General features: G+C 41.0%; 1 protein-coding gene across 1 annotated transcript in view; it reads right to left on the bottom strand.

The window, feature by feature from the left end:
• Positions 1-12614: 12614 nt before the first annotated feature.
• The window catches only part of DPT (dermatopontin), a 43657-nt gene continuing 37657 nt past the window's right edge, over positions 12615-18614 (bottom strand). The window contains exons 3-4 of the mRNA XM_032161061.2: positions 18138-18245; positions 12615-13761 (exon numbers count right to left, since the gene is read on the bottom strand). Coding sequence (XP_032016952.1) covers positions 13695-13761; positions 18138-18245 — 175 coding nt within the window. The 3' untranslated portion in view covers positions 12615-13694. The remainder of the gene's footprint in view (positions 13762-18137; positions 18246-18614) is intronic.

Here is an 18614-nt window from a genome sequence, read left to right as displayed (position 1 = left end):
TGAGGTTGATCTTCTCATGGAGGAGTATCTTAGTGGTGTTCTCTGTTATTTCCTGAATTTGAATGTTGACCTGTCTTGCTACGTTGGGGAAGTTTTCCTGCATAATACCCTGAAGTGTGTTTTTCAACTTGGTTCCATTCTCTCTGTCTCTTTCAGGTACTTAAATCAATCATAGGTTTGGTCATTTTATATAGTCCCATGTTTCTGAAAAGTTTTGTTCTTTCCTTTTCATTCTTTTTTCTCTAATCTTTTCTACCTGCCTTATTTCAGTAAGATGGTCTTCAAATTCTGATATTCTTTCTTCTGCTTGATTGATTTGGCTATTGATACTTGTGCATGCTTCACAAAGTTCAGCTCCATCTGGTCACTTATGTCCCTCTCTAAACTGGTTATTCTACTTAGCAGCTCCTCTAACCTTTTATCAAGGTTCTTAGCTTCTTTGCATTGGGTTAGAACATGCTCCTTTACTTCAGCAGAATTTGTTGTTACCCACCTTCTGAAGCCTACTTCTGTCAATTCTTCCATCTCATCCTTTGTCCAGTTCTGTGCCCTTGCTGGAGAAGTGTTGTTAACATTTGGAGAAGATGAACTCTGGCCTTTTGAGTTTTCAGCATTTTTTCGTTGATTCTTTCTCATCTTCATGAGTTTGTCTAGTTTTGATCTTTGAGGCTGCTGACTGTTGGATGAGGTTTTGTGAAGACTTTTTTGGTTGATTTTGTTGTTGCTTTCTGTTTGTTTTTCTTTCATTAGTCAGGTTCCTCTTCAGGCAGGGCTGCTGCAGTTTGCTGGGGATTCACTTCAGGCCCTATTCACGTGGTTTGCTCCTGCGCCTGGAGCTGTCACCCAAGGAGGCTGGAGAACAGCAAAGATGGGTTCCTGCCCCTTCCTCTTGCATCTTTGACCTCGAGGGGCACCAAACTGATACCAGTAGAAATGCTCCTGCATAGGGTGTCTGACAATCCCTGTTGGAGGGTCTCGCCCAGTTGGGTGGTATAGGGAATAGGACCCATTTAAGGAAGCACTTTGGCTATCCCTTGGTGGAGTGGATGTGCCATGCTGGGGGAATCCCACTTGTGTGGCAGATTCCTCAGAACTAACAGGAGGAAAGGCTATGTCTTCTGGTCTGTGGAGAGTATGGCCACCCCTCCCCCTAGGGGTTCAAGCCCAGGGAGATCAGAGTTCTGTCTCTGAGCCCCTGGCTGGAGTTGTTGGAGTTCCTGCAGAGAGGTCCCACCCAGTGAGGGATGGGTCAGAGTCAGGCCTGAAGAGGCACTCTGGCTGCAGTCTGCCACAGCCAGTGTGTTGGGCTGTGGGGATTCATCTTGGGACCAAGCCCTCCAGCCTCCCTGGCTCCAGCAGGGGAAAAGTGCAGCCTGGAGCTGTAGAGATGGCTGTTGCCCTTCCTTTTCCTTGGGAGCTTAGTGTGTTAGGCAGCTAGCGGTCCCAGTGTTGGCTGCCACCTCTCCCCTAAGAGCTCAGACAGCTTAGACAACAGGCAGCTGCCCCTCTCCCTGGGAACTCGGTAGGTTTAAGCAGATTCTAGCTGAGTGGCTGTTGAGAATCTATATGGCTCCCTGGTTAGTACCCTGGGCACCAGTGGTGTGGGCTCACAAGTGGGGTCTTTCCATCTGATCCATGGGTTGCACAGTTCCATGGAAAAAGCACAGTTTCCCAGGCTGGGTAGCATGCTCACTCACTGTATCCTTTGGCTGGGGATTGGGGCCTCCCATGCCCCATGTCGCTCTCAGGTGAGCCATTGTACCATACTGTTCTTCCTTTCTCTCCATGGGTCATGCCAGCTGCCTAGTCAATCCTGATGATGGAACTTGGATACCTGGACTGCTGGTGCTGTATTCACACACTGTTTTGGTTATTTTCGATGGCAGCCTCCAATCACCACTGCTTCTAGTTGGTCATCTCCGCCCCACAACCCCGGAAGATTCTCTTTGAATAGTGATTCAGATTAATAGTTCAAGACACATTTATGGTCTCATGCGAAAGTGGAGAATTCTGTAGACATTTAATGTATGTGATGCTTAAATAATAGTAGTGACAACACATTCAGTAACTTAATAAAAATTAAAAAAATAAACTATAGGGTATTATGTAAGATTACAGAGATATGAAGGAAGCCAGAAGAGTCTAATAAATGTCATCAAAATAAATTTTATTAAAAGCTCTAATAGCCAAAATGCAATTTTTATGAGGGGATAGAGCCATTTACAAACAGGGATTCAGTGTGTTAAATATAACACTGAAGGAATGAGGTAATATTAAGCTGGGCTAAGACTGTTTTTTTTTTTCCATTCTTGAGCAGTTTAACCATTGTGCTTAAGTTGTTCAGTTAAATAAATCAGGTATATTGTTTGTTTCTTCACTGCCCTGATTGGTTGCCTGACGAAACAGTTCAGTCACAATGGCTGAGTTATGGCTGAATTGATGGTGCCCATAAATACAGACTAGAGAGGATTATGTACTTTTCAAATTGGAAGACACATTATAGATTGCCTAGTCCAATACATGTAACCAAATCTGCCTTAACAGAGCTAGTCTATAAAATCTCATTTTGGAGGGAACTTGGAAGGACGAAGGATACTTTTTTGGAAAACCTGACATTTGCCTCTTGCATGGTACTGAAAAGAGCTTGGATTGGGGAGTTAGAAGACTTGAGTTTAAGTCTTAGTTCTATTTCATATAGCAATGTAAACTTGGGCAGGCCACAGGGTTTGGATGCCTACCCCCTCAATTGTAAGGTGGGGGCAGTAGTATCACCACACAGGCCTGTGGAAGAACTGTACGGTTGTTTACTATGTTTGTGTTTCTTAGTAATAATCATGTGTAGAACACATTTGACTGCAGGCATTTTTGTATTTATAGGTTATCTCTTATTGCTCATGGGTGTCCCTTTATTTTCACTAAATAAGTTGTGAAATGCTTGAGTGTCAGAAACCTGTTATTTTATTATTCCCTATTGCAACAAATATGGTGCTGTCCCCACAAGATGATTTTACTTAGTACTGTTGACCAATTGACTGAATCTTTGCCTAATCATAGGAGACATCAAGTGGTGGCTACCAATGAGAGGGAACATGTAATGGAATGTCATTAGCTGCTGTGTATTCTACCAGTAAATGCACTCGTGTTAATGTTATGTATCATTAGTTTTGAAAATGTGTACTAGAAGCTTTTTGCTTTATGAAATTAGCTGAATTTATGAAGAGAATTTGCATTTTTATTTTAAACATACCTTTTATGATATCATAAGATTTTGATTTGAACCAAAGAATATTCATAAAATATTCTTCTCAGTTGAAGAACTTTAATGAGAAATGTACATCCTGTATCATTCTGGCATACATTTAGCTTATAGTCTGCTGGAACACCTGATCTTTGTCCAAAAGTTTGCTTTCCTTTGCAACACATTGTGCTATTTTTCATGCCAACTCATTATTCTGCCTATCATTAGATACTATTAATTCAATACCCATAAATGAGCACCTACTATGGGCCAGAAACTGTGCTATCTATCAGGGACTTAGAGAGAAATATAATACAATCCTTGTCCTCAAGGAATTTACTGTCTGGCCATTGGAACATAATTTTCATAAAGTCACCATAAAGCATTATGGCAAAGGCAGTGATGGTGTTCTGTACACAATATTTTAAGATTCCTGTATTTCCTCCCTGTCTCCTAACCAGCCAGAGAGGGATCAAGGAAGGCAGGGAGTGAGGAGATGAGAGACAGAGGACACTACTCCATGGAGGACATTAACACCTTTTTAAGAAGTTGACTTTAAACCCATCGACTATGAGGAACGTGGCAAGTGTAAGCATTGGAGTCAAAGATTTCCATGTTAGATCACTCTGGCAGTTGTGTGTAACTGGAATTTGAAGGGGACAGCAAGAACAAAGACAGCTACATTAGGTAGAAAGCCATTGCAGTAGTCTGGAATACAGATGATGAGTTCTTCTCGTGGTTATTTTCCATGGAAGTGTAGATTCCCTGGGGTCAGAAGACTCTCCTTTCATTCTTTAAATATTTATATAGTTAATAGTTAATGAACACCTACCATAGGCTGGGCACTGGGTATGAAGAGACAATGAGAACATTTAGTTACTGTCAAAATAGAAAAAAATGCAGAAGTACGGCAAGTGCTATGACGTAGGTATAATCAGGTATATGGTAGCACCAGTGAGGAACTATTAACTCACCTTGGAAACCAGGAAACACACCAAAGTCCTCCGGGGAAAGAAGGTACAGGTACAGAGGCATCCAAGCATGGGAAATTGTATGTGAACAGGCATGGAGGCATAGGGACACATGATCTCTTCAGGGAAATGTGACTAATTCTGCATATCTAGAGCACAGACACCTGGTGGTGTGTGTGAAGGGTGCTGTGCCACTGAAAGACTATGTGGTTTGCTTGGAAAGTGTTTAGGAAAAATTTTAAGTGGGGATACAACCTATTGGATTTATGTTTTGGAAAAATCTCCCTTCATCAATTAAATGGACTTCCTAAAGAAAAGCCTAGGCCAAAGGAGACAGGAAAGCAAGGCTAAGGATCTCAATAAAGGAGGTAGTTGGAGAACAGATGAAAGGGCTCAGATTCAAGAATTACTTAGCAGGTGAAAATTATTCTAGAGATTCCACAGGACTCAGAGCCTACATGAATGCATGACCCTCACTCAAGGGGACTGCAGGGAAAGCCAGGATTCAGTAAAGATGAGGAGGTCAGGCATGAGTCTATGAAAAAATGGAATATGTGGTCATATTTTTTCATTTTTTTAGAGCCATGGGGTAGAAGTTCTAAGGTCACAGATAGTGTAAATGTTTGGGGATATGGGAATGAAAGCAACAGTGAAAGAATATGGATTGAAAGACTATGAATGAAGAGTCTGCGGGAAGAACAGGTGAATGAAGGGACTGCCACTTAGAGCATCTACCAAGAATAATCAACTAAGTCATTCATTCACTCCGAAAATATTCACTTAGTGAGTTTATTCCATTTATATGTTTATATTTTATTTATTTATTATTTATTGGGTTTATTTATTTATAGCAAACATATATTTGTGACAGAGCATCGACAATGCACTAGGTACTCTATGAGGTACTGGGGATACAGTCATGAACCATGTGTACCAGGAAAAGACCTACTAGCCTCAATGTTCGAAGTCAGCTTTGATGTTAAGTTGATGTGGTGCTCATGCTGGCTGAGCCCTACGTGGTGAGAGAAAATACGCCATGAGCAGTCGTTACTCCTATAGGAGGCAGCATGGCACAGTCTATATTGGAGTCTCAGGAGGTGTATATAAAGGTTAAGTAAAGAGCCTGGCTCAGAGTATGCACAAAAATAATTAATTGTTGTCATCATTATTATTTGGTACATATATTTAGAGCCATAGGAGAATCAAAGACCTGGATCTTCAGGAGATAGAGACCTGCTCTGAAGGCACTGAAGCCAGTGTGGACTGAAGCTGCACATAACATCAAAGACAGCTCTGTTGGTGGCCATAGAGATTGGCTTTCTGTGGAAGGACATTAAGGTTGCAGCTACTGGAAATTTGCTTATTTTTCTACACTTTTTTTTTTTTAATAAGTGAGAGCTTTACATTGTCTAATAGAGCTGAATCACATTATTTCACTTCCTTAGATTAAGTGTCCAAATTCCTTTACTGGCAATTAAAGCTAATGAAAAATAATTTATGTGTCTAGAATCTATTATAACTCTCAGATCCCAGTGATCAATTTGGTTTATGATGCAAATAACCTGCACAGTCTAGGATAACATTGAAAAAGAGCAATATGAGGTGAGGTGAGCTAGAACTGTGATATCAGCCCAACATAGCAGCATGCTGCTAACAGACCGAGCATGCTGGAGTTTAATCAACTGAAGAGAACAGTGATGTTTATTGAGTGTGCTAATTCTCTAGGCAGAAAGCTTCCCAGAGCACACATGGCAAAGATAAACGAGGCCATGACTCGGTGTGGAGAGCCTACACAATTGTGGAGGCTGAAGGATCAAACAAAGACAATTATGATCTCGGTTGTCACAGCAATTCTGCTTAAAGGGTTAGATTGAGTTTATGGAGGGTTTGTTATTTAGGAGTCATTTTAGAAGGCAGACAAGAGTTATTGTTACTACAGGAGATGTTGAACCTGTGTCTGATTTTATTATAATGGGTAATGTTTACATTAATATAAAACAGTCGGGTAATGTTTACATTAATATAAAACAGCAACATTATTATTTTCAGACAACTCATCTGGCTTTCTAACTTCCAACAACGTCCTCCTGACCACCGTACAATGCCATCTCTCCCTCCAGAGGCAATTTTTAAAATACTGGAATAAATCTTTGAATCATTTTTTCATGTTGGACATTATTCAACGATTTCAAATTGAACATTATTTAAAAAGCAGAGTTTAAAGCAGTTATCTTTCCTTACTCGCAGTGGAAACCCTTGACTCCAAGTTGACGTAGCTGAGATGACTGGGCTTTGTAAACAGCTAGACTTCAGTTCAACATCCATTTCCACCAGCTGTATGACCTTGGACAAGTCACCTACTATTTCAGGGACCTTTGAACCTATCTATAAAATGGCAGTAACTATGCCAGTCTAGGGTATCTGTGAGTAGTAAATGGGAAAGCCTGTTTGAGCACAGAGTGCAAGAGCTTGCAATGCATGTTCTCTCCCTCTCCCTTCGCCTCACTAAACCACTCACTGGACAGGGACCTGACAGAGGATATCACCAAGCTCAGATCCCAGAGGCTTGAATTCTAAGTGTCTCCATCATTCACTCATAGGGTGTCCTTGGGCAATTCATTTGCCTCACTGGGCTCCAGCCTGAGAATTGGGTTTAGGAGACCCAAGGTTTTTCTTGGCTTCTTGAAGAGCCTCCTCACTTCCATAGGTTTGCTCAGAAAGTCTCTGCTGCTGGCATAAGTCTTCTTCATCTTCTACGTGTCCTAATGCCTTCTATTTCTCCAGCTCATAGTGATCCTTTGCTCTCTGCAATAGTGTAAGATTTTGTGTGTGTGTTACTCACTGGGTGTGTGATTGTAAGCAGCCTTCTTTTATTCATTAACCTTTCCAGTTTTTTGTTCTTGTCTCCCTCTCTAGAACAAAAAATCTCTCTGATGAAAGGTGTGTGTTTTATGCTTCTTGGCTTTCTTCAGTTTGTACCAGGAGCAAGGAAGGTGATTAATGGCACCTTGTTGAAGGTGGTTAATGGCACCTTGTTGAAGTAGCGGTCAACATTATGTGTACAAAAGCATAGCCATGTGATATTATCCATTTAGAACAAGCCAAAGTGCCATTCTGGAAAGCACTGAGTGTCGCTGCCCTGCCCAACACAATCCACTTGTCCACCTTTCTATTTTTTCTCCTCCTCTTCAGGGACCTGGGAATTTTCTCGAGGCTTACCTTTGCATGAAGAGAACTAAGAGCCTGCCTTCACTCTGTGAATTTCTGTGTACTGAAGTCCTTCTCCAAGTTGAGCTGTGCAGTTTCATACCATGACAGATTTTCCATTTCTTCCTCCCAGAAGCCTATTGGCAGAACCAGTCTGCATGCTACACTGTCGTGGTAGGCGGCAGACAGATGTGACTCAGAGCATGTTTGATTTCCCAAAACATATTTCCAAGAGGGTAATGGCTAATGAGCTCACCTCTGAGTCTGCCAACAAAAGAGGCCCACAGAGACACCCAGGTCAGCTGAAATCTACCAGACACAGGGCGGACAGATTCCAGACACCAGCAGGGTCTACGAATGCCTGCTAGACAGCTGTATAAAAAGAAAGCTACCTAATTCTGAGAAACCAGCTTCACTGAATTGGTCCATCTAATCACGAGGTAATCCCACAGGTACACTTTCAGTGGGAGTAACAAGAAAAAGAAAGGGCTATAAGGTCTATGTTCATGAAGTCATAATCTGCATTAGGGTCTGTCTTAGGGCTCTACTTTTATTTTTTCATTAAATATTTGTTGAATTCCTACCATGGGTCAGTCCCTATTCTCGATGCAGGGGATATATCAGACAAAAATCCCTGCCTACCCCACCCCTAGAACTCATATGCTTATATGAGACTTAAAAACAGCATCCAAATTTTCACAGGTTTACACTATTTTACCAACCTGAGCCCCTTTGCCTCTTGGTCCCCCAGTCTCCCAAGAAGTTATTCAGTGAGACTTTCTCTCATTTATGCCTAGTACTGTGCTAGCTGCTCACGTGTTGGTTTTGATACAGTTCACAGTTCATAAAAACACCAAAATTGTTATGTTACCCAGGATGGTAAAATACACTTTCTGAATGTGTAAATGATCATTGTGATTCTGTTATACTTTCCAACTCACTTATCATTAGTGAATAGCTCTTAAAGGGATTAAATGAATGATTACCTAATGATGATGAATAAAGAGAGTAAGAGTGGTATTAACCTCCATCAGAACCACAGTACCATCATAATACCTTGCCTCTTAGTAGAACTTCATAATTTTCAAAGTGTTTTTTCAGTTTTTGGTTGCTTAGAGTGTTGATCGATCTATTGAAACCAACCAGAAATCCAGATTAGTTTAAAAACACATGTCTTGGATGCCCATTATGTGTAAAACACTTAACTAGGCATGGGAAATCTATCAAAGAAAAAATAGAAATGAGACTCCTGTCCTCAGGGAAATGAAGATAAAGACACAGAATGCTGAGGGATTGAAGAGCCCCAGCCTTAGAAGGGTCAGGGAAGTTTCCTGGGGAAGCTGAATTTATACTTGGCCCTGAAGTAGGATTTCCATGAGTGGAAGATGTGGAGAGAAGATTTCCAGCTAATGCTGTAAATGTTGGTTTCACATTGGCCTTATGACAGGCTGCACATCTGTTCCATTGTCTCTGGGGATGGTTAGAGACCTTGGAAAGAGCAGGTAGTTCTGCATATTAAATTATAACCCATTAGGCGGCCGCTTAGATGAAAGGGCCTGGCTTCATAATCTCTTTCTTTCCATGAAGTAACCATATGGTCACCTTTCAGCTGAAACATTGTCCTAGGATTGAATTGCCTGGCAGCCACTGACTTTTTTTGTTTTATAAGATTAAAATTACTTTTCTATTTGATTATAAATACAATCAATGATAATTGTTTTTATAAGTTGGGGAAGGCGGAAAAGTATATAGAAGCACAAAGGAATAAACAATGCTACAACGCAAATTCATAATTTGCGTTTTGCAATATTTCTATTGAGCATTTTTCACTGATACAGTCATTCATTCACATTAATAACTGGACTCCTTATGGATAAATAGGACTGCATTAATGTGAGAGGAAGAAGAAGGTCACACAAAGGTAGATTCAAGTGCTTAGCAAGGCATGGTGGCATCTAATGAACAGGTTTTAAGATTAATAGGGAGTTTTGGTTGGTTTTCAGTTTTTAGAAATATTTCATTCTATGAAAAGTTGAGATAAGCGTGGGATATGAAAATCTGAGATATGCATGAATATGTTATTATTTCTTACCATAAATTTTAAGGTAGGTGTGTTTTTTAATTCTTGCTTTATAAAGGAATACATTTAATAACAGAGATTCAACAAGTTAATAGGAAAGGGATGCTACACCCAAGTAACATTTTGTCAAGGGTTCTGCCTATCCAGTCTCACCAATTCTGGATCTCAGGATGGTTACCAGGTTCAGATAGCACTTCTTAATAATGTGGTTCGATTAAACAGAAGTGGTTTAATTAAAACTGATTGAGACTTTAAAAGGAGAGTGGATGCTATTGACTATGTGATCTCTGTTCTATTGGCCACTGTGATGTGCACAACTGTTTGGTCATGGACTATATTGAGAAACATTTTCTCTGATTAATGAGAGAAGAACCAAGTAGGCTTGGAGCCAGCTGGGGGACCAGCTAGAGAGATGGAAATCCTTGATTTCCTGGTGAACAAGAACATTTTTAAAGACAGAAATATGTGGAATCTGTTGTTGTTGTTTTTGAGTTTGTGGGGACTAAATCCCAGATCTGTTTAAGCATTTGTGAACACTAATGCTTTTGAGAGAATGTATTTTTCTGAAGGAACTTACAAAAGTGTTGATTTTCATGTTTGGGTTAAAGCAATCAAGCATGAAGATACACACATGGATGAAGGGCCAGGATGGAGAGAGAACTTCTCCAGGCCATCTGAGTTCCAGATAGCTAGAATAAGTTACAACTAACATGTCCAAATTGTGGAATGCCTTATGGTACTGATGTGAGCAACCAATCTCTCTTTTGAGCAATATGACTGTATGTTGGACCTCCCAGGCCCCCTTGGTAAGGCCAGTATTTCCTGGAAAACCTTTCTCAAACCCATACCTTATTTTTTGCCTTCCATAATATCGTTTCCATTGCCTTAAATGCTACCATCCCCTTTCCTATCCTGACCTCTCACTACCTTCTATTGAAACGCAGCCTGCCCTTGACTTCTCATATTGTACTGTCACGGTTTGTTTGCTTGACTAACTCTTTTAGTTTATAATTCTCCAGAATGCAGGAACTGTGCCTAGTAAAATGGTTGGTATATAATAAACACTTGATAATTTATTGATTCAGTTACTGAGCAAATGTAAGTGGGACTTAAGTTTGCTTGATAAATGTTTCCTATTATTGACGTCTACTAAAATCCAGCTTACCTACGGAATTTTATTTCCAATATATACTAACACTGTTTTCCTTCTCTGACTACATTTATTGGGTACTTATTATGTGCAAGACACTATGTAATCTCATTTAATTCTTACAGTAACCCTGTGTTGTAAGTACTATATTTCTACAGGTAAGGAAATAGAGTCTCAGGAAAGGTAGGTGACGTGGCCAAGGTCATAAAGCTGGGAAGTGACAGGACCATGATTTGTGTCCAGGAAGTCTGACGCCAGAGCCTACAGTCTTTTCTACTCACCTCAGAAGTCCTACTTGTCCTTCAGGGCCCAGCATAGACTCAGCTTCCTCAGGAAACTTTCTTGCAGTTATTGTCATCATCTATCTTCTCATCTCACCATTAGGCTGAAGGCCTTGTGAGGTAGGAATCATGTATCTCCTCTTTCTATTATCTCGTCGTATGTGGCCAGCATCTTGTAAAGTTGTTTGGAAAGGAATTCCTACCTGTACTGGGCAGATGAGGGGAAGGGGGCTTGGGGATTTCTCTAATCTTACACAGCCACCCTCTGTCAGAGCCAGCAGTAGGCCCTAGGTTATCATCTTTAGTTCTAGGCTCCTTTCCTGGAAGAAAATGCCTTAGAAAATCCCTTTATAAACAATTCAGGATGTGATAGAGTTCAGAGATTCTTAGAATTGCGAGAAACCACAATGGTTACCTAGATAAATGTCCTCATTTTAAACAGTAGGCCTAGAAAGGAGAGGTGACTTATCCAAGACTGTGGAGCAAGTTAGTGGAAAGATTGGAGTAATGAAAAAACAGAGAACAAAACTTGCAGTTACCAGATCTGGGATTTAGTATTCACTCTGACACTTAGTTCTTAATGAATGACCTATGACATAAAGTATAATTATTCAGATTCAAACCAAGTTGACAATGTCTTTTCTGTCATTGTCCTTGGCCTATCTACATGCAAATAATAGTTTTCTTCTTAGTAAAAACTCCTTTTATTTCACTTGGCACAGGCACTGTTTATTGAATTGCTTTAAAGTTTTTTTTTCTTGACTTATATTTTCTTGCAGTCTCCTGGCTTCTCCCAGCTGCAGCCTCTCCTCCCCCAGCCATGCTCCCTGCACCTTCCCAGCTCCCTATCCTCTCACCAGCCTTTTGTTTTCTTCATGGACACCAAGTCAGCCAATTAGCATTGCTTGTCTCCTTTCCTGCTGTGCTCCGCATACCCAACTAAGACTATTTCCTGGTTGCCATCCTGAACCAGGCTGCAATTGCTAAAATATTAATGGCTCCCTTTGTGAAAAAGAACACCGAAGCTTCTTATTATAAATTAAAATTGCCAGACAGGCAGAAACAATGGCATGGAGGAAATAAAGCAAAACTCTAATGTGAAAAAGTGTTTTTGGGGTTAAGGCAGGAGAAGATATCCTTAGCCCTGCCTCCCTCATCACAATGCTGGGATCTTGCAGTGGGAAATATCATCACCATTGGCTGAGAGTCACCACCTTGACCACCTAGATGGGGTGTATGGAAGGGTAGGCGATCCCTGTGGTTTTGCCTGGCTGGCTCTTCTTCTGGGTCCACTGGGAGAGAGCATGAGGGAAGAGCAGCATGGATCAGAAAAAAAAAAAGAGGCAATCTGCTGTGGATAAAGAAAAGAGGGACTTCCTGTGGTTAAAAATTCATGTGACATCTTGGGATGAGGAAGGTTGAAGGATGCTGAGAAAAGATTAGACTAAACTCAAAGGCCAAGAAATGTGATTCCTTCCTTTGTTTAATCTTAAGCATTTAGCACTTTATGTCTTAAATATCTGATTCCCCCACTACACTCTGTCATTGTCATCATTGTATTCCTGGGGCCTTGCATGGTGCTTGGCACAAACCACAATGCTAACCAGGATTTTCAGAATGAATGGATAAATAATCAGCAAGGGAAAGAGTAGAGAGCAAAAACTGACCCTAAATATTTTCAGCATAGTGAATGTTAATAATTTTATTTCTTTTGTAATAAAGAGTACAAATGGTTGGGAGCAGGACATCACAGGAGGAGAAAAGATAGCGCCATTTCTGCAAAAGAACTCCTGAGCCACACACAGAAGGAAAGTGGATCCCCAGGGCAACCTTTCCCGCCAAAAAAAATCAGGCCCAATCCAGGAGAGTTTGCCAGTAGCTCCCCAGGGTTCCAGGGTGTCTGCCAGCCTTCCTAGGAATCCTGGGCATGCCTCTAGGTGCCAGTGACTCAAACTCCTTTTTCCACTTCCCAGTTCAACCTGGTCACTCTCATCCCCACAAGTCCCCAATCTGAGTCCCATTCTCTGACCATTCTCTGCTTCCTTGTTTTTAATCTCATTTGAGAGTGATCCTCACGGGTTCCCCTGGCCCCTGCACTCATTTTCCTTACTGGGTATGCTAACGTTTGTCTTCTAATTCAGGAAATCCTTCCGACCCTGTTTTCAGCTCTGCCTCCAAACCCTTCCATTTCCCCATTTCACCTCCCAGTCTCCTCACTCCTGGAGCAAAGAGCTCTGCACTTGGATTGCTAAGCATGCATGGCTCATGTGGAGCAGGGGAGTGGGAAGATGTCCTTCAGGGCAGAAAGCCTGCTTTTGGTGGGGACCCTACATATCATTCAAACAGGCTTAGCTGTAGAGAACCTTCACTGCACCTCTCCTCCAGTTCTGCCTCTCCCCTCCACTATGCTGAACTTGCAGTTCATTCTGCAGTAAAAAGCAGTAGCCAGGCTGCAGCGGGTGTTCCAGAAGCCCGGCTGTAAGCATGCGCACTGTATATGTGGTGTGCAAGGAAGCCATCATCAGTCATATAAAGCAGTTGCTATGGAACGTGTGAAAGTGAGAAACATGGTTTAATTGTGGATTTTATTATAAGTGTGATACTAGTCAGAAAGGCCCAGGAAGTTGGCATTGCAGGTTACCAGCTCAGGGAGAAGGAAAGAGAGCAGCAGAAACTTCTATAGGAGATCCAACTGATGTTAACATATATGGACACCCTCCGGTCTCCTGGCCTCTTTCCTTTCACCCAGATTTGGTATGTGGCAAATCTAAACATTTGCAAATTCACAGTCGTATTCAGTCATCCGGCACATTATGAACTTCCACTGGCGATCCCTGTGGGAGGGAGAGTCAGAAAATGAATGTTAGTGAGAAAGGACATGGCAGGAAGAATCGCTGCTGGGGAAACAGCAGCAGAGAACATTTGGAGGATCTGGGAACTGAAGGGACACTTAACCTCACTTTGCTCTTAGAAGACATCTTTATGCAGTTTCCCAAGAACCGACAAATCTGTGAGTTCAGGTCACCCTTGAAGGTGACTAATTAGGTCACTGGCTGTGTGGAGGCCTCTGTTCATCACTGGTGGTCAGCTCACCCCTGCTGCCTCCAGAAAGTACCTCAAGGACCTGTGGGTTAACAGCTTGGAATAAAAGCATTTATTTAACATCATCTCCATTTCATTGTAAAGAATCTTGTTTTAGGCTGGGCTTGGTGGCTCACACCTGTAATCCTAGCACTTTGGGAGGCTGAGGCAGGTGGATTGCTTGAGGCTAGGAGTTTGAGACCAGTCTGGCCAATATGTGGAAACCCCGACTCCACAAAAAAATACAAAAAATTAGCTGGGTATGGTGGTGCATGCCTGTAGTCCCAGCTACTTGGGAGGCTGAGACACGAGGATTGCTGGAGTCTGGGAGGTTGAGGCTGCAGTAAACCGAGATGGTGCCACCACACTCCAGCCTGGGTGACAGAGTGAAACCCTGTCTCAAAAAAAAAAATCTTGCTTTAAAAAGTCCATCCATTTTCCCACTGACTCTTTCTGAGCACTTACCATATGCTGAGTGCTCACCATGCACTGGGCTCTGTGCTACACATGTGTTTCCCTTCAGAAAACACTGCTACAGAGGAATGAAAAAATCCCTTAAAGTAAAACAGAAAATGGCTGCCATTCTGGCATCACAAGAATTGTTATGAATTGCCTATGTGTTTAAGTGGTTGGGGATGGGAAGAGTGTACATAGCATTACTAAATTTTGAAAAATGTGGTGTGGATACATTTCAAGGAATGTTCTTTGCTCGGGGCAAATTTATGTTCTTTATTCATCCATTTAAGAGAAATGTATTGAGCGCCTACATTGCATGACACTCCTGTGGTCTAATATTGTTGAACAGAGATAATGATAATTGTACCCTCTAATATATCTGGCATTGCACCAGATGCTTTACGTGTTTTCTCTTTTAATCCTCACAACAAGTCATTGTTTAGGTGAAAAACCAGGCTCAGAGAAATAATTAACTTGCTTTAAAGTAATACAAGTAATAGGTGACAATTTCAGATTCGCCATTTATTGTACTCAAATCTTGGTCTTCCTCTTAAACCACACTGTCTGCCTAACTAAGTAATCTTAAGCCCAGAAGAACACATGGCTGCCATGCCCTTTGCACAGTCCTGACAAAGGGCAAAAATGAAGAGTTTTTCCATTTTTAATTATGCAAATCATTCCAAAGCTTGGTGGGGTTCTTTACAAACTCAGAATTATCTATCTCCCTTTTCAATCTGCAAGGCCTCTTTTCAACAATTTATCCTAAACACTATGACTAACAAGGCCTCCATCCAGCTTCTAAACTGAAAAATGGGGCTGATTGCTCTTAGTCCTAGGAAGCAGGGCTCACTCTGCTCAAACAGCCTAAGGCAGGCTTTCTAATTCTGAGTCTGTTGCTCCGGGTCGTTTGTTTAGAACAATTGGGTATAGAGTCCCTCAACACAAATCTGGGTGATCAACTTGAGAGTCTGGGTGATACCAGGGCCTGGGTGATATTTTGATTCCTGCAATTGTCAAAAGAGGCCATAGATTGTTTTAGAAGGAAATTAGAAAATTGGTGGCATGTGGGTTTACCAAATGACTGTAATCACTGCAGCCAGGTCTTATTTATCTGTGTACCAGCAAACACAGATAAACAAGATCTTATGATTAGGCATTCAAACTACTCTTTTAAAAGGCTATTAATTGATGCTGAGCAAAACTCAGACTTGGTCCTATGAAGACCAAATGATTCCACTAGGTTCAGTCTCTGATTTCACACCAGGACAGTGGGGGCAAATTTGCTCCCCAAGGGAATACTTGGCAATGTCTGCAACTTCTTTTGGTTGGGGTAGGGTGCTAATGGCATCTAGTGGGTAGGCTAAACATCTAGAATACAAAGGACAGACCCTGAAACAAAGAATTATCTGGTCCCAGATGTCAATAGCACATAGATGGAAAAACTGCATTCTAAGAGGAAACCACTATGATTTGCGTGTGGAGGGAAAGCTCTTGCACAAGGAGTCTTGTGCAAAACAATAGTTGACAATAGTTCTGCAAGCTGGTGGCCTCGGCATCTTTCAGCAGAGTAGAAGAAACTCAAGTTGTGGATCATTAAGCTACTTATTTTTGATGACAGTAGCAAAATTGCATGAGTATATTTATTTTATTTCATTTTGGGGGAGGATATTCATTTTAAATTAATGCAATGACATAATATTTCAGTTTTTCATGATTCTGGGTAATCCACATAACCAAAAAATTTACTGAAAAGTGAATTTACTGAAAACTGAATTGAGCATTTTAACTACTCAAATATATTTATTTCATACTAATCTTGGATGGCACTCTTCCTTTACTGTATTAATTCCTGCTTTCTTAAACAGGGAACATAGAACTAATTTTCTTGTTGAGCTGAAGTCATTATTTGGAGCATTGAGCGCCCCTATTATTTCGTTTTGCACTTTGGGGATCATGGCCCTGCTAAATGACAACCCATGTTCTTTGAGTTCTTGAACGTTTCATTTTCTTTATTTTTCTTAAGCGTATTTGTTGTCATGTCATCCAGCTATTTATTCTCATTGGTGGAATGAGTTTCATTCTAAGTAGTATATACTCAGTTCCCTTTCTAATTTGCTGCTTATAGAAAATTGGTAACTAAGCTAGTTTACAGTGTATCTAAAGTAAAAATAAGTAATGTGTGCAAACTGAGTGGTTTGCCTATGGGTAAACATAAAGTTTTTTGCTGATCAGCCTGCAACATATATTGTGCCTTTCCAGAGCTACTTAATGTCTTTTTTTTAAAAAAAAGAAATTCTAGGTCATATTAAATAAGTTAACTTTATTTAAGATGTAATTCTGTTTGAAAACACAGACACACACCAAAGATGTGTCACACTCAAATTCATTATAGCATACTATCTAATGAGTTAATGTGTTATTCAGTTTGCAAAATATTTATGGGTAACTTTTCAGGAATTCATTTCTGTGTAAAGTGATTATCAGCTGAATAAAAGTAGGCCAAACCAATCATTAACACCTGAATTTACCCACACATTTCTCTATATTAATAGGAAGTACAATTCTCATTTTCTTCTTACTGTTTTAATGTATTTGAGATAGGATTAAGGAGTTGATTGTGAGAGAAAGGTGATGAAAAAAGTGTTAGTGCTGTTTTTATCTTTAGGCCATTTAAATTCTCTTCTTTCATTAATTTTTGCAGCTTTACTGAGGGATTGTTAACTCCTTTCATTTCTAAATATGGTTGGTAGATGCTATGGTCTGAACGTTGGTGTCCCCTTAAAATTTATATATTGGAACCTAATACTCAATGTGATAGTATTAGGAGGAGGAGCCTTTAGGGGGGTGATTAAGCCATGAGGGCTCTGCTCTCATGAATGGGATTAGTGCCCATATAAAAGAAGTTGAAGGGAGCTGGCTTGCCCTTTCCACCGTGTGTGAGGACACAGTAATAAAGCAACATCTCTGAAGCAGCAAGCAACCCCTCACCAGACACTGAACCTGCTGGCTCCTTGATCTTGGACCTTCCAGCCTCCGGAACTGTGAAAATAAATTTCTGTTGTTTGTAAGTTACCCAGTCTAAGGTAATGTGGTATAGCAGCCCAGACTAAGTAGGTTCTCTGTGTTTCTTATCTCCAATCCCTTTTCTTTCTCTTCTCTCTTCTTTCCTAAAACCCAAAGTGGGGATGATATAGAGGCACAGGGTTGAAAGGGGGCCCATTTTGACAATGGGCACTCCTCTAACCATATTTGCCTTCTCCTCTTGGGGTTTCAATGAGGCAAAGTGCTCTTTGAAATTGAGTGAGGGAAAAAGCTTAGGCCATCAAGGGATACCGAGTTTAGGACTCTCTGCTCTTGAGCAGGCTGGAAGCCACCCTCATCTCCAAGGTGAGCAGCTCCATGAGGTGAGCTCGTGAGAACAGCTCACTTCCCACTGCCTCCCATTTTCCAGCCAAAACTGCAGTTAATCCTTGACCAGGTAGGAAACTAAGATAAGGAAAACCTCAGGTCAAAGTTCCTGCAGAAATACATGTGCATGTAAGAAATTTGCACTTGTATTCTACATATGTGTGTGTGTGTGTGTGTTTATAAATTCCTGCAGGTATAATCCTTGCAGGGAGTTAGTGCCAACTCCTTTAACCCTAGCCTATGGGGAAGGGGCTATCTTTCTCACCTTTCCACTGCAGAGAAAGTGGTTGTTGCTCCTCGGATATAGTAATCATAATTGTAGGAAATCATGTCCATTTCCTCACCATAGTGACCTGGATATTCTGTTGTTAGCCTGTGCAGGAAGAACAAAAGATTAGAGGAAAATGAAACACATTATTATTGCTGGGAGCAAACAGAAGACACACTATGAAGAAGAGATGGAGTTTGAGCATCTTGGCAAATCCAGACTGCAGTTAAATGACATCCACCAAACCACTCCAGGCTGTGAAGAAACAGACAGCTCTTCTCCCACTTCTCATCTTCCTTTTCTAGGCCATTAAACTGTACACTGAAAAAGATGTAGATACCTCCCCAGGCTTTGGAATAATCAAAATAACTTTGGAATTCTTTTTTTTTTCTTTTTTTGTTTTTTTGTTTTTTTTTTTTTTTTTTTAGAAGGAGTCTCGCTCTTTCACCCAGGCTGGAGTGCAGTGGCGCGATC

The sequence above is a fragment of the Hylobates moloch genome, unplaced genomic scaffold (assembly GCF_009828535.3).
Source record: "Hylobates moloch isolate HMO894 unplaced genomic scaffold, HMol_V3 SCAFFOLD_8, whole genome shotgun sequence".
Lineage (NCBI taxonomy): Eukaryota > Metazoa > Chordata > Mammalia > Primates > Hylobatidae > Hylobates > Hylobates moloch.
Note: the sequence above shows the minus strand (reverse complement) of the source record. Positions and strands in the feature narration are given on the sequence as shown.